This window comes from Sciurus carolinensis, chromosome 8 (genome assembly GCF_902686445.1).
Source record: "Sciurus carolinensis chromosome 8, mSciCar1.2, whole genome shotgun sequence".
In the NCBI taxonomy this organism is placed as follows: Eukaryota; Metazoa; Chordata; class Mammalia; order Rodentia; family Sciuridae; genus Sciurus; species Sciurus carolinensis.
Window position 1 is genome coordinate 120,706,432 of NC_062220.1, and position 26,749 is coordinate 120,733,180.

The 26,749-nt window shown below is 50.9% G+C and overlaps 4 protein-coding genes across 9 annotated transcripts in view; 1 reads left to right on the top strand and 3 right to left on the bottom strand.

Annotated features, from left to right (window-relative positions):
* Positions 1–6,579, bottom strand: part of Smarcb1 (SWI/SNF related, matrix associated, actin dependent regulator of chromatin, subfamily b, member 1) — a 31,924-nt gene extending 25,345 nt beyond the window's left edge. Inside the window, exons 1-3 of one of the 2 annotated variants that reach the window (XM_047560798.1) lie at positions 6,301–6,579; positions 2,334–2,445; positions 484–613 (exon numbers count right to left, since the gene is read on the bottom strand). In XM_047560798.1, coding sequence (XP_047416754.1) covers positions 484–613; positions 2,334–2,445; positions 6,301–6,393 — 335 coding nt within the window. In that variant the 5' untranslated portion in view covers positions 6,394–6,579. Of the gene's footprint in view, positions 1–483; positions 614–2,306; positions 2,446–6,300 lie in introns of both variants that reach the window. The other variant, XM_047560797.1, reaches the window with a different exon arrangement.
* Positions 6,580–7,701: 1,122 nt separating this feature from the next.
* Mmp11 (matrix metallopeptidase 11) lies at positions 7,702–17,971 on the bottom strand. The gene is made up of 8 exons (XM_047561230.1): positions 17,836–17,971; positions 12,615–12,844; positions 11,634–11,777; positions 11,421–11,554; positions 11,036–11,277; positions 10,723–10,939; positions 9,638–9,895; positions 7,702–8,620 (listed from the first exon to the last, which is right to left on the bottom strand). The coding sequence occupies exons 1-8, from the start codon at positions 17,941–17,943 to the stop codon at positions 8,487–8,489; spliced, it is 1,467 nt and encodes a 488-aa protein (XP_047417186.1). The 5' UTR covers positions 17,944–17,971; the 3' UTR covers positions 7,702–8,486.
* A 3,493-nt stretch (positions 17,972–21,464) lies between these two features.
* Positions 21,465–23,377, top strand: Chchd10 (coiled-coil-helix-coiled-coil-helix domain containing 10). The gene is made up of 4 exons (XM_047561326.1): positions 21,465–21,626; positions 21,888–22,107; positions 22,920–23,061; positions 23,164–23,377. The coding sequence occupies exons 1-4, from the start codon at positions 21,586–21,588 to the stop codon at positions 23,181–23,183; spliced, it is 423 nt and encodes a 140-aa protein (XP_047417282.1). The 5' UTR covers positions 21,465–21,585; the 3' UTR covers positions 23,184–23,377.
* On the bottom strand, positions 23,161–26,236 carry C8H22orf15 (chromosome 8 C22orf15 homolog). 5 transcript variants are annotated; one of them, XM_047561324.1, is made up of 6 exons: positions 25,820–26,236; positions 25,022–25,108; positions 24,804–24,941; positions 24,494–24,568; positions 24,301–24,410; positions 23,161–23,926 (listed from the first exon to the last, which is right to left on the bottom strand). In XM_047561324.1, exons 1-6 carry the CDS (start codon positions 25,842–25,844, stop codon positions 23,918–23,920), a joined length of 444 nt encoding a protein of 147 aa, XP_047417280.1. In that variant the 5' UTR covers positions 25,845–26,236; the 3' UTR covers positions 23,161–23,917. The 5 variants fall into 5 exon arrangements, with proteins under 5 accessions (XP_047417280.1, XP_047417279.1, XP_047417278.1 ...); XM_047561323.1 differs by having other exon boundaries at positions 23,161–23,929; XM_047561322.1 differs by having other exon boundaries at positions 24,254–24,410; positions 25,820–26,230.
* Between the last annotated feature and the right edge of the window lie 513 nt (positions 26,237–26,749).

Consider the following 26,749-nt stretch of genomic DNA (forward strand, 5'->3'; position numbering starts at 1 on the left):
GAATAAATAAATAAATAAATAAATAAATAAATAAATAAATAAATAAATTTTTAAAAAAGTGGAGTATCCAAAATTTTTAAAAAACTAATTCTGGATGTATAGACTAAATAAAATATGGTAAATTTCCAATTACTTGGCCTTTTAAATTGTCTCTGTAAAGATTCTGTTTTTACACATTCAAATACATTGTTTGTGTGTGTGTGTGTGTGTGTGTGTGTGTGTGTGTGTGAGTTTATCTGAGCCACTGTTTTTCTGGCAAATGAATCCCACTTTCAAAGTATTCCTAATCACTCTACCAGAATTCAAGACTTGGTCTATACTTCTTAGGAAGTCCAAAGACAAAGAAGAAACTTAGACAACTGTTTGCTTAGTGGATAAAGTATTGAAAGATATTTCAGTTCAACTTCACTCCAACCTGTTCTTGAGTTTGAGAAAAATCCCCGCAGGTGTCACTGGCATACACTTGGGTCAGGAGCACATTACCTGAGGTATGTGGGAGGCTCTGTGCTGATTGACACAGCCTTGTACTTCTCATCATTGCCATCCAGGATCTCTTCTACCTCTGAGGCTTTTAACAGAGTCACACTGGTGGCCAGAGTGGTATATCCATGATCTGTAAGTGGAGAGACACCACTGTGGTCACCCTGTTGGCAGTGGCAGCAAGCAGCAGCCAGCCAACTGGAGACAGCACATTAAGGTCCTCGCATGCAGGAGGTGGGAAAAGCAAGGTGTCAAACTTACTACTGCTGAATGCTGGCCTCTTCCAAACGGGCAATCTGGATGGAGGGCTTTATTTAGAAGTCCTACTGAGTAAAGCCTTCACTGGGATTGATTTGGACTAATTTTTCCCAGAGCACTAGCTCAGGGGCAAAGGAAGTGCTTGAGGCAGCTGCAGGCAGCACTAGGGGCTACAATAAAGCTCAGGGACTCAGAAGGCTCCAGAGTAACACCCCAGTGGGAAGAGGTATGACACCACCACAATTCACAGCACGAAGCAAGGTGGGGAGATGGAATGAAAGATGAAGAACACTTTTCTTTTAAAACAAGAGCCCAGAGAATTGGAAAGAGCTGCTTCACACCAAACAGAAATTTCTGTCCCCAAGCAAGTATGGTCATGCTATCTGGAAAGCGGGACAGATTCTAGGCAACTTGACCTCTAACTCCTCTAGGGAACCTTGGTCTAGAGCTGCTACCTGTATGTGGGCCCAGTCTGGTTTCTCCTGGAATCAATAGGTTATGGGGAAGGTATGTCCAAAGCACAAGGCAGAAGCATCACCAAGATTTTACCAGGGACTTGCAGAGGGAAAAGCAAAGCTAGGAAGTCACTGCATTAGTGACTGATGCTCCACATGGGGCAGAGGGAACACAAGGAAACTGTTTTAAGCAAATGAGTGGAAATGTTATAACAGCAAATACAAAGCAGCTCTGGCTCCTGCGTTAAAAGAACCCTGAATGTGCCCACAGTGGACAAAACCACAGCAGTACCTACAGACACAACCAAACAGGACAGACTGCAAAGCAAAACACACACACACACACACACACACACACACACACACACAGGTGCCCCTCACACATGCACACATACACATGCACACACCCAGGCTCAGGGCAGCTCTCTACAAGGCACCATTGCCAAATGGGAAGCAGTTTGGCACACTGCATCCAATGTCCTTGTGGATGTGTCTTCCAGTGGAGCACCCAGAATGGCTAAAAAGCATATTTGCCCTTCACAGAGCTGCCATGGCCCAAAGCATGCTACTTTCACTAGTGTCAGGCAGCTCACCTAGTAAGCACCAAGCACATGGCAGGCCACATTGAACAGAGACATGCACACGAGCTTAGCACACTGACTGTTGGGGGAATGAAGTGCTATGGGATGGATGTGCTCTGGAAGGCAAGCAGTGAAAGCCTCAGAGGGGAGTGGGGGCTGGGGCCACCACCCGCCACTAGGGCTGCATGGAGGATGACTATGGCAACACGCCCACGGCAGATGGCAGAGCATCTCAGCATTCCTAAAACGTTTTGAGACCAACATGTCTTCACAGCACCTGCTACTGTCCCAGCCCTGATCCCTCAACCCCCACAGGCCCAGTGGGAAAAAACTGACAATGGATAACCAAAGCTCTCTGAGCTGCACTCTCACCTGAGCTGCGCATGTGCTTGCAGGGCAGCCCTGCCCCTGGGATGCTCCCTGCTTGACTAAGGTCAAGGCTGCAGTGAAGACACTGGAGTGAAAACGTTTTATCTTCATGACATAAGCGAGTGGTTTTGAAACAGGTTTACAAACCCTCGTGAAGACGCACCCTTAGTGTTAGGTTTTGTTTTTTTACCATGTGACGATGCAACTATTTTCTTCCTCTCTTCCACAGTGGCTAGACGCCTCCAGAGCGAGGGGTATCTCTTGTACAGAGAACCTCGGAACATACGGAGGTAGTTTCCCACCTATGAGGTAAAGCAAGAAGGCTTATTATGAGGGTCACATCTCCATGTAGAAGGGGAGGGTCCTGCTGGAGAAGATCTGCTGGATTGAGTGTCCAACAAACAGGTCTTCAGGCAAACCCCAGGCGCCAGGCTTTCAGCAGCAATAAAACACATTCTGCTGACATCAAGGGTTCAACAGCAGTGCACATCTGGCCTGCATCTGTGCATGCTGACAACAGAACCAAGTTCCAAAGGGTCTGACCAGATGTCTACAAGGGAGGCCCCTAGAGCTTAGTAAGAAGACCCCAGAGCTTAGCAAGAAGTTCATGGTGATGTGATTTTAGAATAAGGATCTCTGGCACTTTCCATAAATGCAAAGCTTCTTTGACCTTCTTTTATCTTAAGAAGCAGACTTTGATATTTTTACGATGTAATAAACACAGAAAAAGTCTTTTAATTTTAGACAGATGCAGGATAATTTCCCCATGGTCCGTGTTGCTTTGTTTAGTAACAAAACCCAAACTGAGGATACCAAAGGAATTTTCCAGAGTTAAAAATCTCTTATTGACAATCACCAAACTGCCATAAAAATCATTACTTCCCCAAACAATAGCTTCAGTTTGTACCACATACAGAAAGTATGACTTTCTTCATGAAAAGAAAGCTAAGTCCTAAAGTTTGTGGAAAGACACACCACGGTCTCAATTTTTCAGAAACAATGGCTTCAGAGTCACATTGTAGAGGACAGCGACAGATGGGGGTACCAGGTGCTAGTTTCAATTGTCCTAAAAATCATATGTTCAGCAACTGAACTTTGCCCCACAAAGGTTCACTTCTATTATTTCTTTCATTCTATCTACCCAGAATAGCATAGATTAATTTAGTAAAAGTAAATTTCTCCATTCTTTATAAAGGAAAGATCAACAATCAGGGCTCCTAAACACCATGAGAAGGGAAAGACACAGTGAGTCCCTCGGGTGCCATACAGAGAGCACAGATACCTTGTTGCTATTTGGCATGTGTACTGTTACCATCCAAGGGTAAAAGTATAGATTCCATTGGGTTTTTGAAAATGTTGACAGGGCTGGGGTTGTGGCTCAGTGGTAGAGCGCTTGCCTAGCATGTGTGAGGCACTGGGTTCCATTCTCAGCACCACATATAAATAAATAAAAAAAAGGTCCATCGACAACTAAAAAAAAAATTTTTTTTAAATATATTGACAACACTGGTCCCTGTGATTACCTTCAAGGATCTGTAGGACTCTCAGATCCTAGACCCCTCCCACAGTCCCTTCAGAACTGAGGATATGAGAGGTTTGCCTTCCTGGCTTTGCCCTGAACCAGGCTTTGCACTCTGTGGATCCAGGATTCCTAAACGTAAAATGAAGATGCTGGACTTGAGATTTCTTAGGGTACTCTACCTCTATGACTCTGGTTTGATATAGCTAGCTGCCTGTAGATGGTGCGAGAACAGTCGCATATACCCACAGCAACTGCAAACACTGATAGCAGCTCCACAATGTCCCACAGAGGCACCATCTGTATTGCTCTGGCCAGCCTACTTCTCTGAATATAGTGCCTGTTTTCCAAGGGGAAGGGAGCTAAGGACTAATATTATCACAGAATCTACTGGAAAAGAGCACTATATCCCTGAACCTTTCCCTAAACTCCAAAGATCTGATGACTGTTTAGTTGGATCCAAGAGTAAACTGCCTCTCCATTTGGGTCTCAGAATGATTATTCTCATTTAACAGGAAAGGCCAGGTGGGAAGGGGCTGAAAGAGAAAACTGAAGTCAGCTTTCTAGAACCTAAAATGCATTTGGGGTTGATTCTTAGAGACCCACCTAGTCTAAGCATTCTCATTATACATGTGAGAAAAATGATACCAGCTGGGGATAGAGCTCAGTGTTAGAGCATGTGCTTAGCATGCACAAAGTCCTGGGTTGGATACCCAAAGAAAGAATAAAGGAAGAAAAGAACGAAAAGTGACATGGAAACACAGCAGGGCTATAACTAAGCCTCCAGTGGGTCTACCCACCTGGCCACATGCTGCTTCTCAATTGCTCCATCAGATAAAGGAGAACTTTCCTTCAAAAGAACCACCCTCCTCCAAGAGAGGTGGCCCACACCTGCAATACCAGTGGCTCAGGCCCTATGCAATTTAGTGAGACCCTGTCTCAATATACAAATATAAAAAGGGATAAGGATGTAGCTCAATGGTTAAGTGTCCCTGGATTCAATCTCCGATACCAAAAAAACAAAAAAAAAAACAAAAAAAAACAAACCTCAGAGTCCAGGCCGAACAGATTTCTTTTTCATGTATTAGATCAGGTAAAGGTTTCTTTAAACAATCTGCCCAATATGATATACTGAAACTCAACTGCCTTTTACATTATGCATTTATATAGATACCTACTGGCTGATGAGGACCATTCTGAGCTGTGGGAGATGGATAGGCAGTGACTCCATGTCCTCAGCACAGCCTTCTTGAAACAGCAGCATTTAAAGTGACAACATGTAAAGTTTATTGCATCCTGCCCTTTTTGTTTTATTAAAGAACTGGTGAAAAATGGGAACACTAAAGTTCTGATGAGACAACAGTGGTCTCATAAATTGATACAGCTACAACAGGAATTATGGGGGTGTCCTGAAAACCTTAGCATGACCAGTAGGAAGCTTCATTCTCACACTGTTCAATTGTCAAAAAAATAAAAATTTAACAACATGAATGAAACGTTCATGTATGATACTGAAAACTGCCGCAAGGAGAGGTAATCTTTGGCATTCTGTAATGACTTTAGCTTTCCAGAGTTGGCACTTACCTCCTTACACAAGACTCTACTGCTTGATATTTGCACACATGAATTTTATATCCACAATTTTTAAAAAAGAATATAAAGAGCTGGGCATGGTACTGCATATCTAATCTCAGCTACTCTGATGGCTGAGGCAGCAGGATCTTGAGTTCTAGGCAAGTCTGAGCAACATAGGGAGATGCCCCCCATCTTATTTTTTTTAAAAAAAGGAACATAAAACAGTTGAGGATTGCTGTGAAAACTAAAAGGGTTAGTTGTACACAATCTGCAAAAAATATATACTCAGTACAAACCCCCTCTGAAGGGCCAGTTGTAGGGTTTCCCTAAAGTCAGTCGTCCAGCTGATTCAACAAAGCCCTGCCACTTCTAGTTAAGGATTGCCTTAAGATTTTTCCCTTCTGATAATTCAGGATCAGTTCACAGATATCCAACGCGTGAACTGCTTCTGAATTGCTAAAAGATCTAATTCCAAGAACTGGGGCCTTATCCACCTCAAAGCAAACATCCTTCTCCCAACCTGTTTCTTCAGTAAACAAAGGTCAAAACACCTCCACCGCCCACCTCAGAGGCAACGAACACAAAGGGGATGGGCCCTTTTTAGGCCTCAGGTTTACAACCCGAGATTTCAGAACCTCAGGACCTCGTATGGAGCAATAAGAGGAGTGACCCTGAGATTTCCAACATCTCAAAAGGTTCAAAGATAGTGGTGCAGCCACTCCGCCCCCAGGAGCCACAATGGCTAACATAACATCCCATTCCTTGGCGTCGGGCTGGAGCTATACCAACTCAGTGCTAGTCCAGTGGCACCCTAATCCCTGGCATCAAGTTGCGTCAGGGATGACCGAAATGGGTAAGTTTACCCAGATCAAGTGTGCGCCGTCCCGGCCACGCCCACCAGACCACGCCCCGCAGCCCCAAGCACGCGCCCGCCCGCCCGCCCGCCCGCCGCCGCCGCCGCCGCCGCCGCGATGAATGGAGACGCGCGCTCCCGGCGCACAGACCCGCCCCGGGGCTCCCGCGGGACCGGGGCCGGGGAGGGCAAGAACGCGCCGCGGGCTACCTCAGAGCCGATCATGTAGAATTCGCCGTCGTCCTCCAGCTGGAACTTGACGGGCTTTTGCCCGAAGGTCTTACTCAGTGCCATCATCATCATTGCGGCGGCGGAGGCGAGCGGCCGGAGCCGGGATGTGAAGGATCAGATAGGCTAGGGTCGGGCCAGGGCGCGCCGAGCCAAGGGGAACCGGGGCCTGGAGGGGAAGGGCGGGCCGGGCAGGCGCTCGCGCCACCACCGGGCTCCTCAGCTGCCGCCACTGAAGATGACCAGGCCGCCCTTAGTGCGCAAGCGCGGGCGTTGACGCTGACGCGCGCGCCGCCGCCCAAACAAAAGATCGGCGCGTTCCCGCAAACCCCTTAAAGGAACCACGACCAGTTTTTCCTCCATTCTAGGATGTTTCCCAAGTCTGGTGTGGACGAAAGCTTCTCACGAACAGAAATAGCTACTAAGGCCCTGAGTCAGGCGGTGACTTTCCAAGTCTCACAGCCAGGACTGGCATTCAGCCCAGGGGTAAAGAAAGGAAGTGAGGCCTGAAGACCCGGAGGAAGACAGAGCTACATCTAGAAACCCGAGAGTCTGGGCATGTTTCGTGACCCTAGGCCGAATCCTCAGTTTCCCCACCCGGAAAACACAGTGCAGTAAGCAGATAAAAAGGATTATAGGAATAGATATTCCAGTTTATGCCCACAGCTGTTCCTCTGGCGTTGGGAATGGGCGGAATGGGGAGAATGGCAACAATGGTGGGGGCTGGGTTGGGCAAAGGCTTTGGAGTTTGGCAATAGTCAAAGACCCAGGTGTTATTTGGTTTGGCTGGTGCATTAAATGAGTGTTGGAGGGGAGGTACACCTCCATTCCCTCCTTAGCTCTGTGCTTTGTGCTACAAGTCCAGCCCTGCCCTGGGGTTCTGTCCTGTAGCACTTGCAGCCCCAAGGGGTAGGAGCAACACTAAGAAAGTGTCAAAGCAACCCATCTAGCTGGTTAACAATGCAGTAAGTTAAAAACAGCCCACTGGTGGCGGTTTTATACAGTTCAGTGTAATAAAATTGCTGCTGTAAAGGTGCTACTATGAGGAAAACAAGAGGGACTGGAAAACAACAAAAGGAGATGCTGGAAAACTGGGGAGGGCCGAGGTAACCATGAGTTTTGTTCTGTGTTTTCACAGCAGTGGGAACTAAAGTATTTTAGGAGTGGGTTGTGGCATGATTAGATAAAATGACTGCCATTTTGGAGCCTGAAGTGCGGGCGTGAGTGGGGAAGCAGGGAACTAGTTAAGAAGCCACTGCAAGTGTTCTTCCAAATGTGATAGAGGAATGGAGCAAGAAGGAGCCCTGAGCATTGTGCCCAGCCCCAAGGAAGGGGACAACACAAAGGAACACTGTCACAAAGAGAGCAGTCAGGCAATTAGAAAATAATCGTGTTTAATGATAGTCCTTAGTAAAAAAGAAACAAACAAACAAAACTTTGTACACTGTACACACATTTACATGACTTTGGAAGATACCAGTAATTGGATGAGGGCTTCAGGACAACCTGACCAGGGATAGGATTGAGGTATGTTGGGGCCTCTAAGGCTTGTGGTCTCCAGGAGAAAGCAGCCCCCTCCCCAGCTGACTAGACCTTTTGGCCTGCATCCTGGAGAACAGATTGCTTGACTCACCAACCAGAAGGCATCCAGATCCAAGCATCTACCCAGAGCTGACTTCTTAGGAAAAGGCCCCGCCCCAAGGCTTAGTTCGTTGGCCAGGGTAGAAGGCCACAGAGCTCCCGGCACCCCCAGTTTCAGCACCAGAACCCTGCAGGAATCTCCTGTACTTGGGCACAGCCTGACAGGCAGGCATTGAGTGAGGATGCTATAGTTCCCCCATTTCTGCTGAGGTCCTACCCTGAGGGGCAGAGATGGAGACGTCGGGCAGCCAGGTTTGACCTGGCCTGCACAGGTCAGGCATAGCCAGCCCCAAGATCTCCCTCACTCTTAAGTAATGCCCCCTTGCCCAGTCTGAGACAGTTGCTGGCAGGTGACCATGACCTGCATGGCGCTTCCCTGCAGTTGTCATGGTGGTTGCACCCCCACCCCACCCCCCTGAGTAAACACAACTGACCCATGTCTGGAACCCAGAGCCACAAATATGGCTGTGGGTCTATATCCTGATATAAGTGGCTTTGGCTGGCAGGAGTCAGAGCCCCTGAAGGCATCAGTGGAAAGTGTTGGCAGTCTCAGCACAGCTGAAGAAGTCAGGGCCCACTAGACGGGGGAAGCCCTCCAGAGCCTTCACCTTCACAGGATCAAACTTCCAGTAGAGTCGGCCACGCAGGAAGTACGCATAGCCTAAAGAGAAAAGAAGATCAGCCCTGGGCAAGCAGAATGAGGTCCCTTTGTCTGCCTGTCAGGCTGTGCTCAAGTATGTGCATGGGAAAGGCTGTGTAGGCAGGCCTTGGATAATGTTAAGTTCCTTGAAACCTGTAGGCTCCAGGGTCAGCCTTTCTTCAGAACTTCCTTTCCCTCCAGGGAATGCTTCCACCTTCACAATGGGTGGTCCAGGCTGACCACCAGCCTGACAGGTGCCGAGAGCCTCAGAACCCAATTCCTACCTGTCCTGCTCCTCTCACCTACCTGGTTACCCTACTTCTTCATGTACCAACCAGACTACAGAGAGGCATCCTGGAGTTTCAGAGCCTGAGGCCAACCCAAGGCAGCTGTCCCACTGGGTCCCCATGTGTGAGAGAAAAGAAGTAAAGAGGGCAGTCAAATGAAATAGCACTAGGCTTTGAGTTTTAATCTGGATCTAGTCCTCTGCTGGGTGTTTCCCAGTGGTTAGGATTAGAGTCCTGACTACACTTTATATGAGTGACCCTGGTTAGGGACCTCATTGCCTGAGTCTCTTTGCCTCTCTGGAAGTGGGTTCATAAGAGGTGTTATATCCAAGGGCTGATCTGAGAATTGCAAGAGACATGCAAGGAGCTTGGCATTATGCCTAGAGCATTCTTCACTCTCAGTTTACAGTAATCATTCATTCATTCATTCATTTTGCAGTACTAAGGATCAAACTCCGGGCCTTGCACAGGTAGGCAAGTGCTCTACCACTGGGCTACATCCCCTACCCCAGTTTACCAGCTGTGACCAAGGGATCTGGCAAGTCCTTGCACCTCTCTGGTACTCAGTCTCTTCATCTGCAACACAGGGTCTAGCAATGGCTGACCACCAGGAGGGGAGAATTTTGAGGTAGACAAAGAACGTGTGATAAAAAGCTGGGCCTCCTAAAGAGGATGTGAGGCTCAACCACCACCAGGTGGGAGATGCAACTGCTGCACCCACCTCCCACCAGCTACTCTACCCACAACACACCATCAGCATCCTGGAAGGCAGCGTCAATCTCAGAAGGCACCCCTCGCCAGTCAGTAACCCGACGTGGCACAGGATTGTCCACTCGCCGGATGTTGGGATGGAAACGCCAGTAGTCCCCACCTCGGAAGAAGTAGATCTTGTTCTTCTCAGGACCCCAGACCAAGGCAGCATGGACTGGGGATCCCACCAGGCCCAGCTCTGAGAGGGGTGCAGGACCCAGGACTGGCTTCTCACCATCATACACCCAGTACTGAGCACCTGTGGAGAGGGAAGGCGGCAAGGAGCTATCAAGCTACTGTGGCCACACCCAATTGCTGTGTACCTTCTAGGTCACCACCACATAAGTCTGCCAGCCTCAGTTTCCTTGTCCATAAAATATATGAGCCAATGGTGTCTTCCCAGCATTCCTAGCCCCAGAGGGATGTTGGAATGAGCTGGGATAAGCAGGGAGTGAAGACTCTTTAAGGAGCAAGTGGTGAAGGTTATTCTAATCAGCAGAGGGCTACCTGGGTTCCTGCTCTATCTCCCAGCATTTAGTTGCCTGTCACAAATGCCTGCTGACCACTCCCTGGAACCCAGCCCTGTCAGAGCAGGTCCTGGCTGCCTTGGAATCCACAGGGAGTTTCCCATTCTATGCTTTTGTTTATGAAATCCTGCCACCTGGAGCACTCCAGGCTCATCTCTGCTAGTTGAGGGTTGAAAGCATAGGCTTCAGGGTCACCCGGCCTGGATCAAATTCCTCCTCTGCCTTTTCCAAGCTGTGCCTTCAAGTAAGTCACTTCATCACCTATGAGTCCCAGGGGCCTCATCCCTAGAACTCCACCTCACATGGTGGCTTTGAGGGTTGAATGCACAAACATGCGTGTGTAATACTTTCAGTGCTACTCTGTTCTCAACCACTAACTTCTTTGGGAGCCTGTCAGCTATGCTTGATGAGTGAGTCATGCTATCTTGGCCTGAGTCTTCTGGGTATCATCTCCCTGCCAATTATGTCTCTGGAGCGTTGTGTGCTGCTACCCTTGACCATGACATTCCTGATGATAGGAGGTCACTTGAGCTGACTGCCCTGCCCAATCTATACTCACCTTGGAAGAACCAAATGTGGCCTTGAGCATCCTCAAAGGCAGCATCTACAGGGTTTGGTAGTCCCTGCCAATGGCGAGAAGCCAATGCAGGGTACCCAGGCTGCAGCCTGCCGCTACGCAACCTCCATACAAAGCCTGCCTTGAAGAAGAAAAGCTCTCCCCGGATGGTGGAAACTGCATCAAAGGAGGCCTCACAGGCATCAGGTGGAACTTCCGGCTGTAGCAAGAGAGAGGGATCAGAAAAGAGTCCATACTGGAGCTTCAGAGGCCAACAGGGTCTCACCTCCTGACTCCCTACCCTCCTGAGCCTCACCTCCAGTGGTGCAATCTCATTGTTGTCTATCCCAGCCTGGGGGCCCAGGGCTGGGGCCTGGGAGGTGGGGGCCAGCCGGGGCTGGCCATATAGGTGCTGGATGCCCCTGCGGTCATCTGGGCTAAGGCTCAGTGGGTAGCGGAAGGTGTAGAAAGGGGACATAAGGGCTTTAGCTGCTGTCGTGTGTTGCAGCCCCAACACGTGGCCAAATTCGTGAGCTGCCACTTGCAGCAGGTCTGTGCCTGGAAAAGGGAGGTAGATTAGTAACCCCCCACCTTCAGTCAACAGTTACTAAACCTCTGGGCCTGTGCTTGGGTCCTTGGTATGTGCCCATTCTCTCTGTTCTCCAGTTGCCCCATCTGGAAAATGGGTCTCCAGCCCATACCCTGGTTGTCCCCAATAGTCCAGGTCTCATCATAGTCGAAGTGGACATCCCCTTCTCGGTGGGTTTTGGGGAAGAAGGCATGGGCCAGGATACCTCCAGGCCCATCGAATGGCAAGTTGTCCCCATGCCAGTACCTGTGGGTAGGTGGGGGTAGAGTCAGTGGCTGCTGGCAGTAGGATTTGTTCCCAGAGGGGTCCTATGCTGCTGGCTCACCTGGTGAAGTCAATCATGATGTCAGCACGGCCCTCATGAACCTCGGTGAAGGTAAGTGGTGTCACCTCACTCCATACCTGTAGGGCCTTTGCCACCGTCTGCCGTACCTGCTCCCGTACCAGCTGCCATGGGAACCGGAGGATCCTGGGGGGAGGTGGAGGGGCCTGGGCCTGGGGCAGAGAAGCTCCTGATGCCTGAGGAGCGGAGAATTGCCCCTGGATTCTCAGTGGGTGGGTGTGCTCTGGGCCTTAGGTGCAACCAGCTGGTCCCCTTGGCCATATGGGTACATCTTTATACAGGTTTGAGAGTACTTAGATATATACAAGCGTCTACATTTGGTGTAAATAATACAAAAATGAGAGTCCCAAGACCTGCCAATGCTGCTCACTATGGGAAGACCCTGCCTTTTGAGCTCTGTCTTGGTTCCCAGTGCCCCACCCAGGAAATTCCCAAGGCCTCCACAGTCTCAGCTCCAATGCAGTATGTCAATAGATCATTCTCTCTCAGGCTAAATCTCAACTCACTATTACCTGCCCAGAGGCCTTCCATTTCACCCATTGAGGAGCCTGCTATTACTGTCCCTGCTCACCATGTTTTCCACCTGCATGAGGGCCAAGTCATGAGGGTAGATTTGCACAACCACCTTCTAGGGAGAACCCGGCTGTGTCTCTGTCTCATTCACCATGGAGTCTCAGGCCTGGCCTTTACAGGTCCCCAGTAAGGCCTGCCTGGCATGTGCTGAGACTGTTTGGGGGAATGACAGATGACTCACCCCTGTTCAGTGGGAGGGTATCAGTTTGTGTGTGTCTGTGTCTAAACTGGGGTGTCAGGGTTTTGATCCAAGGATGACTGGGGTCAGTGGGCAAACTGATCTGTTAACTATGTAGATCTAGTCCTGGTGTGTGTCTTGTGAAGCAGGTATGAGGATAACAGGCTCTCACATGAACACACAGTCCTGCTGTGGCGGCCACTGGCCTCTACCTGTAGGTGAGGTCTGTCTTCTCCCAGCGTCCTCCAGACAACACAAAGCGCTTCTGTCGATTGCGGGCACTCAGCACATCTGGTGGGTCAGGCACACCACATCGAGGAGGTCTGGGGCCACTGGCAGGTGGGAGGGTCTCCTGGGTGGCCAGGGCAGGTACCAGGCTACTAGGCAGAGCTGCATGTCTATTCTGTGGTCCTCTCCTCACAGGGTGGTGGTGGTGGGTATCCTTGGCAAGAAAGAGGATGCAAGGGCCAGGTCAGACCTCAGGTCCTCATGGCCCATGGTTACAGGTGAGGCTCCTCAGCACAGCCACGTACAGCACCTGTGCACAGTGTCACTAGGAAGAGTGAGGGGCTGGGAGGGGTGTTGGCACATAGCAGAGCCCTTTGGCCCTGGCTGATTGTGTGATTTCCTGACATCTTGTTCCAAGACATCAAGCTTTCTCATCCTCCCTTCCTAGAGAGCCCGAGCTGCCTGTTTCCAACCCCCCAGCTGCTCAGGTCAATGAAGTCTGCATGGGAGCACACTGAATTTGGGGGATCATAAGCCTATGAGTCACTAACTACACTCTCCATTTATAGGTGGAATAGAACCCAAAAAGGTCCTAAGGAAATACTAGGCAAACTCCTGCTCCCCCACAATGCTGCTCCCTGCCCCAGCAAACTGATTTCTACCTCCCTGTCTTCTGGTATCAACTGAGCAAAGATACACCTTATCCTGTTATGTGATTAGGTTCTGTCTTTTCTCCTGCCCAGGATGACCCCTCCTCTCTCTCCAGCATCACTGCATTGTGACCTTCATTTGTTTAACTGACAAATGGGGATGATAATCCCCCCTTCAGTGTTGATCTAAAGATGAAATAAGATGATGGGTATAGAGCACTAAGCAGAGACCTGGATGCCTGGGAAGGGCACCTGGTAACTTATGTCTGATTTCCATTTTTTTTTTTTTTGGTAGTGTTGGGGATTGAATTCAGGGCCTCACATTCATGTGCTCTATCACTGAATTATATTTCCAGTCCCCCTGACATCTGATTTCTAGCAGAGATGGTTTTGCTTACACCCTGCCAGGTTTGGGCACACAGTGAGAGCTAGATATGTGATCTCCCTATCCCTTTCATGCAATAAGGGTGGAAGCAACCACATACCTGTACCCAGCCCAACTGTGCCAAAGCCCCAAGACCACAGAGAGCAATTCTGACCTGAACTGCATCCTCTCACTCTCTGAAAGTCTCCATGGCAGAAGTCACAGTTCTTATGCATGAGAAAAGCAGAAACCCAGAGAAGATGGAGACCCTGCAAGGTCACCCAGCAAGGACATGATGGCCAGATGAAGACCTTGGTGCCCCAGGCCAAAGGAAAAGGCCTGGCTCTAAACATTGCACAAAAGACAGGTCTATTTTCTGACTGGAGGAGAGGATGAAGCTGTGTTGTTTGTTGAGACACTCAGCACCTGTCTGGTCTGGGCCTGTCTGACTAAAGCAGCTGCAACCTCCCAACAGCCATATTTGGGGTGGGAGCCTGGCTACTCAGGCTCCGCCCTCAGCCTCAGCCTCTGGCAGCACTCCCAGGCTCCAGGCACCCAAAGCTCGGATCAGGGTACCAGCTCTCCAAGTTTGCCATTCCAGAACTGAGTATTTAATACCCAAGAACACTCCATCAAAAAGGGGCCTTTTTTTTTTTTAATATTATTTTAGTTGTTGATGGACCTGTATTTAATGAATTAACTTATTTATATGTGGTGCTGAGAATCGAACCCAGTGCCTCACACATGCTAGGCAAGTGCTCTACCACTGAATCACAACCCCAGCCCCAGAAAGGGGCCTCTATACCATCAGGAATACTTGGAGCTGCTTTGGGTATGAGAGCCTGGATCAATTTTTCTCCTAGTTTCAGAACTTATTTACCTGGCACAGCACAACCAAATCGGTGGGTCTCAGATGACTCTGGGTTTACTGCTAATGAGTACTTATCACTGTGGTGGTCCAGGACCCTGCCTACAGCTGCATTGACATGCTCTTATTTCCTGATGGAACTCTTACCAACTCCACTGTCATCTTCCCTATTTCTCAAACAAGGAAATGAAGCAGATAACAGCTGGCAGGGAGTGGACCCTCTGTGCTCATGAACTGCCCCCTCCCTTGCTGTCAACTCTGTTCTTGAGGGTTGAGTCATGTGTTCCCTGGAGGAGGAACCCTGGCTAGCCTCACTCAGTAGCAGAAAAATGGGAGATTATTAAGTACTTGCTATTTCCCAGGCACTCTACATATGGGCTCATTGAACCTTCCCCCCACCCTACCATAGATGGAAATGATACCAATCCAAGGTTTCACACTTAAGATGTGGACCCCAGGTCCATGTGACTAACTGCAAAGGCCTGCTCCCACTTGGTCTACCTAGGGGAGAAATAGATTCCTTCTCTCAAGCCTAGCAGGGGTGTGGGGGACCTCCCTGGGAACCTCTAACAATTCGAGAGTTGAACCTGTCAGCTCTGTTTATGCTAGAAATCTCTCTCCTCTGTGGCCCAGTGAGGCCTGGTATAGCTAGCCATGAAGAAAGGGAGAATAATGGATGTACACATTCCCATACCTGCTCCTGTCCCTTCCACTCCTTCCCTCATGAGGAACCAAGTCCATGGCCAGACAACCCTAAACAAGTCACTCTTCTTTCAGCCTCAACTTCCCCATCCATCAAATGGAGGTTGGTACCAAAGAGCTAAGTGACATCTTTCTGTAATACCCACTGCAGCATCTGGCCCCATTCCCTGCCTCTGAGGCCTCCTTCCCTCCCATACTCGGGAATCTATTCTCCCCAAATTTTCTATCCTCCCAGGACTATTGTGATCCAGTTGTGAGGTGTATTGGTGGGCAGAGACCACCTGTTGCCTTATCTACAGCCCTGGGGAGTTTGGGGATCTGCTGTTACCTCTTTTTGTGGAAGATGAACCAGAGCCCTGAGAGGTCAAGGACTTTTTTTTTTCAAAGTCACAAAGCAAGTCAGGCAAGAGCTGGTCTCAGACCTGGGGCTCATGTCTTCCCCTTTCCAGTACTTCCAACTCCTACCCCCAGCTCTTTGCTTATCTCCCAAACTCACATACCTGAGAAATTTCTGCTTCTAGTACATTCCCTCATTCTTAGCTCCTGTGGGCTTCCTTGTGGTAGGTGCCTGGCTCACTCTGCCACAACCTTCTCTGGTCTGACAGCCACCAACCCACAGCCTCAGACACACTCAATTTCTTGATTGACCCAATCTTCTGGTGGAGCTCAGAGACTCAAGGTCAGGGCCTGGGTCAACTTCTAATCCACAAAATGGTAGAGGGGAGATAAGGGAGGACTTCAGACTAGGAAACTACTGGGTAAGGCCAGGTCAGTTGGATTCTTCTCTGGGTCCCAGTTTCCTTTCTAATTGGTTTAATTAAGCACAGCTATGCTTTCTGCTGTCAGTAGGAGGTGATTTTGAGAAGAGAGCACTTTGTTGGGCTGTGAGGAAGACAAGAAAGCATTATCAGGCCATTCTATGAAACATTAGACCCATCTGAGGGTCAGAGAGGCCAAGCAACTTGCCCAAGGCACACAGCCACTTGACAGGCAGAATCATCTTTTTCATGCTTCTGCCTAATCGGCCCCTTCCCCACCTCTCTGCTGGTTCCAGGAAGGAAGGCAGTTTTGTCCCACTGAGTTGCAGGCAGGGCTTTAATCCTCCCTGAAAGTTGGGAACTGGGATAGATAAATATTTACAGAAATCTTCTGGCCCTGCTGAAGGCAGCCTAGGAATAAACACATTGGAGGTGACCCCAAATGCTCCAAGTATGTCAGCAGTAATACAGAACAATCCAGCTCAGACTCCACCTGGCCCCCAACCCTAATGCTGACCCCTGCACAAGCATCACAGTGACAGCTATAGATGACAGAGTGGCTTCAGTGTGCCTGACATTACCCTATTTAATCCTCAATAGTAGTCACTATCACTCCTCCTACCCCCTCCTCCATTACAGATGGAGCAGGTGAGGTTCTGAAGGGGAAGAGGACTCACTCAGGATCACATGGTTCAAACCTAGATCTCTCCAATTCTTGAATCCACGAGTTCAATTGCTACCCAGGATGATTCCCAATTCTACTCCAAGTTCTAAGGGATGGAGAAGGGCTGGGGAAGATGCAAGATCTCCAGACAGATCTTCCCTCTACCCATTCTACCCTGTCTTCCTATCCTCTCCACTTTCATAGCCAGCACCATCAAGACTGGTTCAGGCAAAGTCAGTGTGGCTGACAGAGGGATCAGTCCCAAGAAGCCTGCCTGTCACATCCCCCTGCTCCTATCAGTGCCCAAGCTATCTGGATGCCTCAGCTGCCCACCCCAGTGGATCAAGTACCCAGGACCCTGTGGGTCTGAAGTGGTCCAGGCTCTGGCTCTAAGCCCTGCCTGTTCACCCCTGTGACTGGTGCCATTGAGACACATCATAGGATATCATCCCCACAACAGTCCCTCTTTTTTTCACACAGCTTCTCTCTTACCTGGGTTTTTTCCTCCTCTCCCAAACACACTTTTTATCCTTTCCTTTCTCTCCCCATCCATTTACTCTCTGAGGATCTCACCCACTCATTTTCCATACCCCCCTTTCTTTCTGACCCCCACTGAATGATCACACACATTGTCACTGTCACTCATACTCTGCTTCCAATTCTCCCAAACCTACCTCATGAAGGTGACCAGGGGGGGCATATTCTCCAGATTTACACCCCATTTTCCCCAGAGGAGTCTCTCCCCTCCCCAACTCTTGCTTTATCTTCCTTCCACTGCACACCTGGAGGCGTGCTCTCAGTGGCCACACACCTGGAAGGTGACAACTGCCTGGGACCTGCCGGCTTTGTTCCCGGGATGAATAGGGGGCCCTGTAACCACTCCCTCCGCTGCCCTTCCCAACACACACCCCAGCATTCGCGGCTGGGACTCCAGGAACAGGTTGCCAAGTTGGGAGGGGGCGTGAGTCCAGCGCTGAGTCCCGCCTCACCAGCCTGGAGATCCCAGCGCAGGTTCCACTTGCATACCTCCAGGGACGGGAAGCTCACTAATACACCCACAGGGACCCAGAAGACGTTTCAGGTACCAGTCGCGCCAGGCCACCCGGGGCTCCCCCATGGGTCCAGCTTGGCTAGTGGGCCCAGTCGGCGTGCTTGGTCCTCCCTCCAGGATGAGCAGCAGGCTGGTAGCTGGCACTCACCAGCGGCTTGGCCCGGGCTAGCAGCGGCGGCGGCAAAAGCAGCAACAGCAGCAGAGGGAATAGGAGTGCGCGTGGGTCCGCGCCTCGGTGCCCGGCGGCCCGTGCCATCCGCCCCGGGGCTGCTGAGCCTGCTGGGCCGCGCCGGGCCACCGCCCCTTATAGCCTCTGCCCCGCCCCCGAGCCCGCCCCGACCCCGGCCCCGCCCCCCCGCTGCCTTTTGTTCTAAACTTTCCTTGTCACAGCAGCCTTGGGTGGGGGAGGTGGATCCGGAGGGGCTAGACAGGCAGGGGTCGGACCTGGGAGACTAGAGTCCTGTTCCGGAGCGGCCCAAGCTCCAGCCCTCGGAAGTTTGGTGCTGGGTAACCCGGGCCAGCCGGTGCTGCCCTAGGCTGTGTGGGATCCCCGCTGTGTGGGACAGGACGTCCGGAGCCTCAGACCTAATAGAGAGTCTGAGAGGTTGAGGTTTCACTCCTCCCAAACCTTACCCATACCTTTAGATACTCATCATTTGGCAGAGTTTCATTGGTTACCTGACCTCTGACCTGTGACAGGTGTTCTTGCCCATGGGCAAATCGGAGGTCCCGCTGTTCCATCTGGAAGATGGCACAATAGCTCCTGTGAGGAAAGGGATGTTAAAATGTGTCACAGCGGAAACTGAGGCATATGGCAGAGGTTGGCCAATCCCTCACCTTGGAACAGATCAGAGATAATTTATAGATGGGGAAACTGAGGCTCTGGGAGGGAGGGGCCAGACTTTTCTATGCCAGAAGGTAAATAGAGGGTCAGGAGACCATCGAGCTTATGGGCTGCGGAGAGTGAGCTGTAGAAAGGCCATAGGAAGATGTCTGAATAGGTGACTGGAGGCCAAGGCTGTCTGCTGGTCAGGGCCCAACAGGTCCCAGTGGACCTCAGAGCCAGCCATTTGAGACATAAGAGAGAGAAGGTAAGAATCAAAGGATGGGGTAGTGTCCACATGCTGGAAGGAATCCTCCAGTCTCATCCTCAATTGCAGGAAGGTGCCCACTCCTGCCCTGTAATGAAGAGGGACTCCCCACTGCAACAGGCAGTCTGCCCCATCATGGGCAACCCTCCAGAGTCAAGATCCAGGCAGTGGCTTCCTCCCACCCTGTCATGCAGTGGCTTCCTCCCACCCTGTCAGGCCCTGAGCTGCTGCAAGATGTTGCAGTAGGTGCTTAGCCTGGGCCAAGAAATGTGGGGGGAGGGGGGGTGCTCTTTACAACTTCTCTTAAAACACTCCACAGAGACCCCTCAGTAGAGGCAAGACAGCAGTGAGAGTTAACTACCTAGACTGCCAATCTTTTTCTTTAAAGTGATTCACTTTTTAATTTAATTTACTTTTTTATTAGTGCATATAGTTATACATAATAGTTGGGTTCATTTTGACAAAATCATACATGCATGAAATTTGGTTTACTCATTTCAGTTCCTGGTGCCCCGTCTCCCCTCCTCCCTTCCCCTATTCTCCTTCCTCTACTCTACTGGTCTTCCTTTCACTCATTCATTTGTTTATTTTTGATTGGTGCTTTATAGATAAACATAAAGGTGGAATTCACTGTGGTATAATTATAAATGTACCTAGTGTAATTTTGTTAAATTCATTCTGCATTTCCTCCCCTTTCCCATCCCTCCTCCTGCTCTCTCCATTTCCTTCTTCTCTTCCATTGATCTTTCCTATATTTTTATGATGTCTGACACCCTCTCCCCACCCCATTTTGCTCTACCTTCTGCATATGAGAGAAAACATTTGACCCTTCATTTTCTGAGTCTAGCTTATTTTACTTAGAAAGTGGCTCACTTTTTAAAGGTAGACATTTCAATGCTTGCTTCAGTCTCAGCAATTCAAGAATACATGAATTGACTCAACATATTTTCTGATACATATGAAAATACATAATTTTCAAAATTAAACATTCATTTGTGTAACTACCTTAAAACAGCCTTGAGTGCCTCTGGGGGTGCATAGTCATGTTTTATGGAATCTGCAGGTCACCAGTCACAGAAACCCAATAAACAATTACCCTAGTTCAGACCCTTGTGGGCCAGGATCATTACCAGCCAACAGTGTACTTAGCAGGTGGGCTGGTCACTGAGGGCCTTCTGCAGGAGGAGGATCTGGAAAAGCCTGGAAGTTTGGTTCCATTTAGCCAATGGGGACCAGGTGATCAGGAATACATGACAAAGAAACAGGGCTGGAAGAGGTGTGGCATGTCTGTAAGGGACATGTGGCCTATGCTCATTTTACTGGGAAGCCCACCCTGGAGGTAGATAGTGACTCTTACTTCAGAGAGAAGAAAACTGAAGACCTGGAAGGGAAGGGTCCTGCTGCAGAGGATGGTTGAAAGGAGTAAATATAAGAACATAGGAATGTGCATGACTTTCATGTACAGTACGTGTGGATGGGAACAGCTCTCATGCATATAACTGAGTAGGGTCAGGTAGGGCTAGGTCTAACTCAGCTAGCTGTCTGTCCTTGTCCCTCTTCTTCATAGAGGGACCTCTGCTCTTCACCCATTTCCTGGATTCTTTTGTTCTAGGTGATTTCCTGATTCCAGGTGGCCTCTATTGGCACTCCAGACAGTGACAAGGAAGGGGAAAGAATTCAGGCTTCCTCCCTGCCTCCAACTAAGGGTCCTAATATGACCACAGCAAAGTCACCGAGGAAAGACCATAAAAACCTTGAGTTCCTGATGGGTTAGGAAGCATTCTAAATCCACGCCTGTGGCTTCATCTTGGCCTGAAACCAAGGCACTAAAATCATTAGATTTCAGGATTCAAACACCTGTGCTTAGTTAGAAACTTAGGTAAACACCTCTAGGTACTCTGGTCACAGCCTTTGGGATGGACACTTTGCTTGAAAGTCGTGTGAATGTTATCAGTGCCTGGCGCAGAATCGGTGGGGCCAAGATCCCAGGGAACCAGTCAGGATTAAGAGCCGCGCAGCAGAACCTCCCTGCACCCCCGTGGGTGGCGGGGGTGGGGGTGGGGGAGACGCTGCTCTAGGTTGCCGGCGCTGGAAGATTCGAAAGGTGTCGGTACGCCCCCTCGTGGGAGTTCTGGGGATAGGTCTCTGCAGTCCTTCCTGACTCCACTCCACTTCTAACCCCGAGGCCACGCGACGGTTGGCAAAGCCTGCCTGGTGAGCAGGGGCAGGGAATTAAGCCAGAACTGGCGTTCGAGCCCCCTTTCACAAGCCCCAACTTCATTCCCTGCTCACCGCAGTATTTTTTTTTTTTTTTTTTGTACTGGGGATCGAACCCAGGGACGCTTGCCCACTGAGCTACATCTCCATACTTTTTTAATTTTTTTAAATTTTGAAATAGGGTCTCGCTAAGTTGCTGAGGCGGGCCAGGAACTTGCGATCCTGCTTCCTCAGCATCCCGAGTCGCTGGGATTATAGGCATGCGCCACCCTTCCCGGTTGTACGGTAGTCCTTCTAATAGAAAACCCTGGCCCTCTAGCCCCTCGTTAAGCCCTGGGTAGTTTGCGACATTGGCCTGTGTTCCCAGCCTTTATAGCTGGGGTCAGACACAGGGAGAGCTAGCTGAGACAGGTCCTTGGTACCGCGAAAGAGGGCCGGGCTTGAGGAGGTGCCTCTTTCCATTGGGGGCGTGTCCCTGAGACCCCGCCCTAGACTCCTCCTCTTTGGCCCCTTGTGACAAGTGCTGCAGCTTTAGTCCGTGAGACTAAGCGGTCTCTGACTCGGCTTGTCCAAGTCCCACCACCGTCACCATGCCACGCGGGAGCCGAAGCGCGGCCGCCCGGCCAGCCAGGTGTGAAGGGGACAGGGACCCCATGGGAAGGAGGCTGGGAAAGTGTGGGCACTCCATCAAGGGCGTCCGCCGAATGACCTTTGTTGTTACTGCGCCATCTTGGCGGGGGGAGGGTCAGGGGTGCAGCAACCAGTGTCTAAGACAGGGGTTGCCGACCAGTTTTCTGGGAGTAAAGGCGGTCGTTTCCAGGAGCTACAGGGTCCTGAGGCCCCCGGCCTGTAGTCCAGCAAGGATTAACCATGCTTCCTCCTATCCCTGCAGTCGCCCAGCAGCACCTTCTGCCCATCCACCTGCACACCCACCGCCCTCAGCAGCCACCCCGATTCCTGCCCCCTCGGGCCAGCCAGGTCTCATGGCACAGATGGCGTCCACGGCCGCTGGGGTAGCGGTGGGCTCCGCCGTGGGACATGTCATGGGCAGTGCCCTGACTGGAGCATTCAGTGGAGGAAGCTCGGAGCCTGCCCAGCCTGCTGTCCAGCAGGTGAGCCGCAGGGCCCAAGAGAAACTGAGGCAGGATTCTCCTAAGGCCAAATAGGGAATGGCTGGAGTGTCCAGTGAGGAGTTCTTGGTGTATAGAGAGTTGCCTCAGGCCTAGGACTTTGACTAAGGAGGGTCCTATTCCTCACTCAGCTGTTGAGCTCACTGTCACATCATTGACAGGCTGTTTCTCTGTTTTTGAGGGCAAGGTCCCTGAACTCTTAGGGACTGACACCAACCACCCTTTAAAAATGGGAAACCCAGGTTCTTTGGGACTCAGAGATTTGCCCAAAGTCACCTAACCCTAGTAGAGTGGTGAGGGATGTTGAATTAACCAAGCCCTTGTTCTCACACCCAGGTCCAGTATTGTAGCTACCAGGCCCAATGTGAAGGTCAGCCCATAGTCATGGCTCTTGTTCCCTGATGACCTGTCCCCCACTGGGGCCCTACCAATCCTGAGCCAAATCCAAATGCCGCTTAGCAGCTAGGTCAGGGGTTATAAGGATCAGTGTGGCTGAGCCAGGAAGGTGCTCGAACTTATGGGGGTGGGGCTATCCTCCCCTGCTCCTGCCCAACATGCCCAATTTAAAGCAGCAGGGAAACCCTGTCTGCATCAGTTGAATGACATTGTAGAGGGTGGCCAGCTTGCTCTGTTTCATGGATGGAGCAGCTCAGCTGAGGTTAGACAGGGGCAGGCCAGCCCTGGGACATTTGGGGCAGCAAGATGGGATATGGGGAGAGGTAGGCAGCCCCCAGCTGTGGAACCTATCTCTGGGTAAAAACCCTGAGCTGACCTTACTGCCTGCCTCCCCCCAGGCCCCTACCCGTGCTGCCCCACTACAGATGGGGCCCTGCTCCTATGAGATCAAGCAATTTCTGGACTGCTCGACCACTCAGAGTGACCTGTCCCTGTGTGAGGGCTTCAGTGAGGCCCTGAAGCAGTGCAAGTACAACCATGGTGAGTAACTGGACCCTACTCCAAGTGGGGATTGGGAGGGGCAGACCCTCTTCTTGCACCTGCAAGCTGACAACCAGCCTATGCTGCCCCGTCTCTCCACAGGTCTGAGCTCTCTGCCCTGAAGATGTTGGTGCAGACTCATTGGCCAGCTCTGAGATGACTCCTGATTCATAATCCTGCACCCACCCCATCCTCTCACCGACAGCTGGACCATGATGACAGATTGTACCTGGGATTGGGAGTAAGAAGGGGGTTTCTTTCCCCATAGATAACTCAAGACACAAATGTGCAATTAAAGAGTTTATTTTAGACCACAGCTTGCTGTGTGTCCTCTTGTTGGGCTGTCTGCTGGAAGCACCCTAGCTAATGAACTGGGGTTAGAGGAGGTAGATGAATGTCTCACTGTAGTGTGCTATGTATCACCTGAAACAGGCATCCTGGGTAGGGTGGGAGGAGTCCTATGATAATCTGTACTTGAGGTGGGCAACCAAAGTGGGATAATGAGGCATTAGCAGGTGATCTCAAGAGCATCTGACTTTGGGGGTTGGAATCCTAGGAGAAGCCTGTTTCTGCCTCTCAGGGGCCCTTGCCCCCTCCACCTTTTGTGCTTTTGCCTCTGAATGCCTTTCTCTGTACCCATATGTTTGGGACTTCCCCCTGAGAGGCCTCACGACCTTTCTGTGACCTTGCTTGTGACCTTGCTCCTTTTAATGATGCAAGGTCTCAGTAATTCCAGATTGGGCAGAGGAATCCTGCTGGGCTGCTGTCTATTTGCATCTTATCACATGAGTCAGAGGTCACGGACAGCCCCCTTGGCTCTGAGTCCAGCTTGGCCACTTGGCTGTGGTATGCCAGGTCATGGAACCTGCTGGAACAAAAGATCAAGTCCTTCAAATTCAGTGCCGATTGCTCCATCACACACTGCTCCTGCCTTCCTTGAGTTCATTTAGCAGGTTTGCATTGAGCACCTACTGTGTGTTACACATGCCCTATTCTACATCTCCTAAGCACTGAGGACATTCCTGACCTTAGGGTGCTTACACTCCAGTGGGGTGACCCATCTCCAGTACAATGTGTGCTGTCTTGGGAGCATAGGTGTACAGGGTTGGCATTGAGGGTCTGCCTTTTTCAGCACATATGTCTGTCCTCTGGTAAGGGGTCCCACTTCTGGGTGCCCATAGCTTTTCCATACCTGACTCCTGGCCCCAGCTAGCGGGTCCTGGATGGCAGGGAGCTCACCCTTCCAGCTCTTGAAGGGGGCTCTAGTTCCCGATGGCTATGCCGAGTGCCCATGCGTCTCCTCCGGCCATTGACCATGGTAGGGATGCCTGATAGCCAGCGCAGTTCCTCTGGAAGGCCCAGGAAACCATGATGATGGTGGGGCTGGGGAGAATATGTGCCCTACCCCCCAGGGCTCTACCCTGACACTCACCTGCCAGCTTTGGGCAGTGATCATCGAGGTTGTCCAGTAGTGACTCATAGCAGGTAGGGGCCCCGTCCTCCCCTCCTACGGAGTGGAGGGGACAAAAGACCCCTGACTGGCCTGATGGTCCCTATCCCACCTCTTACCCTAGATCTGTTTGCTGGCCCAGGCTAGGGGATTAGAACAGGGTAATGGATAGGAACAAGTTGGAGCTAAGTCCTGGTCAAAGTGAGGACTAAGCAGGACCTCATGTGGTCTATGGCGTGTTGTCCCCCCTTACATTCTAACATAACCACAGGGGAGTTTTGGGTCCACTTACTGATGATTTTCACGAGGACATAGTTCCCTCGTTCCTGCAGCAGAGGACTGCCCTTGGAAGAGGATGGGGAGGTCCTCTCCTGTGGGTCCTTGCCCAGGCTCACAAGTTGCCCATCCTCAGCCAGGAGGGCAATGGTTGCTGGGAGGGTATATAGAGAGGCTGGGTAGGATTGGCAACCCTACATGGGGTCCCTTAGCCCCTCCTCCCCATCTCCTCACCATCTGGGGGGACCTGCCCCCTCTGCTTCAGGTGGGCAGTGAGGGTCAGGAGGCTGCACCAGGGGTTCACCAGTTCCCTGCAGCCGGCTGTGGGGTAGGGGCAAAGGTGAGCAGGTAAGATCCCCTACTTTCCCCCCATCAGGGCCCCTTTGCCTCTTCTTTCCATTTCTCCCCTCCCCAGAGCTGAGACTAGGGCCATGGGACTAGGACTTACCCCAGGCTCAATAGTCCAGGCAATGTTGCATAAACCGCTTTGGAGAACTATTCATCCACCTCGTCAGATGTGGATAACTGAGGGGCACAACTCAAGGCTCTTGCACCTGCCAGACCCCAGCCCTGATCCCGCACCGCCCCCGCCCCCGACAGCCTACTCCACTCCAGAACCGCCTCCTCTCTCTAACCCCGCCTCCTATGCCCTTCAGAAGGGTTTCCCACCAGAGGATTAGTGAATCAACTTCAGGGGTGTGCTGCGAGCTGAAAGAAGCCTGAGGACCATTAACTGGATGGCGAAGAGATAGATCTAGAAACGTGCTGCCCAGTGACTTGGCAGCCTCCCTGGGAGGAACCCGGGTGAAATATCAAGGCAGGATCCAGCCCGGGATTTCCCCTCAAGGGACTCACTCCAGGCGCTCACTTTGCCTCCTCACAGAGCCCTTTCTCTAAGCCCTCAATCCTGTCCCCGTCTACACCCTTTCTTCCCGCCGCTGCTTTCCCACCTTCCCCCCACAGCAGAGGGAGGCACGCCTCTGAGTGTGCCCCACCCGCACCGGTCTTCCAGGGCTGGGGGACCCCACTTACCTCCAAACATCACCGTGATAAACATGGCTGCAGCGGGGAAGAGACGGATCTAGGGGACTGAGCCACCAACTCTTGACTTCCTCACTCAGGAAATGCCTGGTACAGATCTACTCCGGGGTGGGGTTGGGGAGGTGTGTACTTGTGAGGGTGGGTGGGAGAATGGTCCCAAGCCTAGATCCCTGCTCAGCCGCCTGTTCAACTAGTCCAAGACCTCTATCCTCTTTCTCCTGCCGCTCGCTGGGCCAGAATAGCTTCCCCTAGCTTCCAAGCTGGTTTCCACGGCAGTAGGAGCCGCTAAGACTTCCAGGCAGGAAATGCCTTAGCCCCAGTATCCCGGTAACGGGACCTGAAAGGCGAGCATTCCTTGAGGCGGGGCTCTGGTCCCGCCCACAGTGTGCCCAGATGACGGATTCGGAGACCACATCGGTTATCAGGGAGAGGCCCAAGCTGGAAGAGGTGTGTGAGTGTGTTTGTCCTCACCAGCCCCTGCAGGCTACCAATCAACTCAAGGTCATTTTCCTATGCTCACTTTCTTTCCCTCTTTGCCTTCCTCCCGTCTCCCAACTTTCACTTCTCCTGTCCTTGTTTCTTGTTAGTCATGTTTATTGAGATAAATTTTGGATACAGTAAAATCTGCTCTTTTTAATGTTTTCAAGTTTTGACAAATCTCATATAACCATCCGTCACAGGATACAGAACATTTCCATCATCCCCCAAATTCCTTTATGCCTCTTAGTAGTTGTGAAAGTTGTCAAGCCATGAACACCCCTCTCCAAAATAAAAAAAGCTGGGAAGTTACAGAAGGAGGGGATCTTACATATTCATATTTGATAATAAGAACTATTCACAAAGGCCTCTGCTGGAACCACAATCTTGTACAAAGGCCACCATAACCTTACACAGAAATAATTCTGCAAGGACATCTGCCCA

Bases quoted from the DNA above. Each gene is read 5' to 3' on its own strand.
- Mmp11 (XM_047561230.1), bottom strand. From the start codon at position 17,943: ATGGCACGGGCCGCCGGGCACCGAGGCGCGGACCCACGCGCACTCCTA. The intron at 11,278-11,420 runs GTATGGGCTGGA...TCCCTTTTCCAG, and splicing joins GACTATTGGGGACAACCAGG to GCACAGACCTGCTGCAAGTG. The intron at 10,940-11,035 runs GTGAGGCTCAGG...CTCTTGCTACAG, and splicing joins ATGAGATTGCACCACTGGAG to CCGGAAGTTCCACCTGATGC.
- Chchd10 (XM_047561326.1), top strand. From the start codon at position 21,586: ATGCCACGCGGGAGCCGAAGCGCGGCCGCCCGGCCAGCCAG. The intron at 22,108-22,919 runs GTGAGCCGCAGG...GCCTCCCCCCAG, and splicing joins CCCAGCCTGCTGTCCAGCAG to GCCCCTACCCGTGCTGCCCC. The intron at 23,062-23,163 runs GTGAGTAACTGG...GTCTCTCCACAG, and splicing joins GCAGTGCAAGTACAACCATG to GTCTGAGCTCTCTGCCCTGA.
- C8H22orf15 (XM_047561322.1), bottom strand. From the start codon at position 25,844: ATGTTTATCACGGTGATGTTTGGAG. The intron at 24,942-25,021 runs GTGAGGAGATGG...ATACCCTCCCAG, and splicing joins GGGGCAGGTCCCCCCAGATG to CAACCATTGCCCTCCTGGCT. The intron at 24,411-24,493 runs GTGAGTGTCAGG...TGGGCCTTCCAG, and splicing joins TCACTGCCCAAAGCTGGCAG to AGGAACTGCGCTGGCTATCA.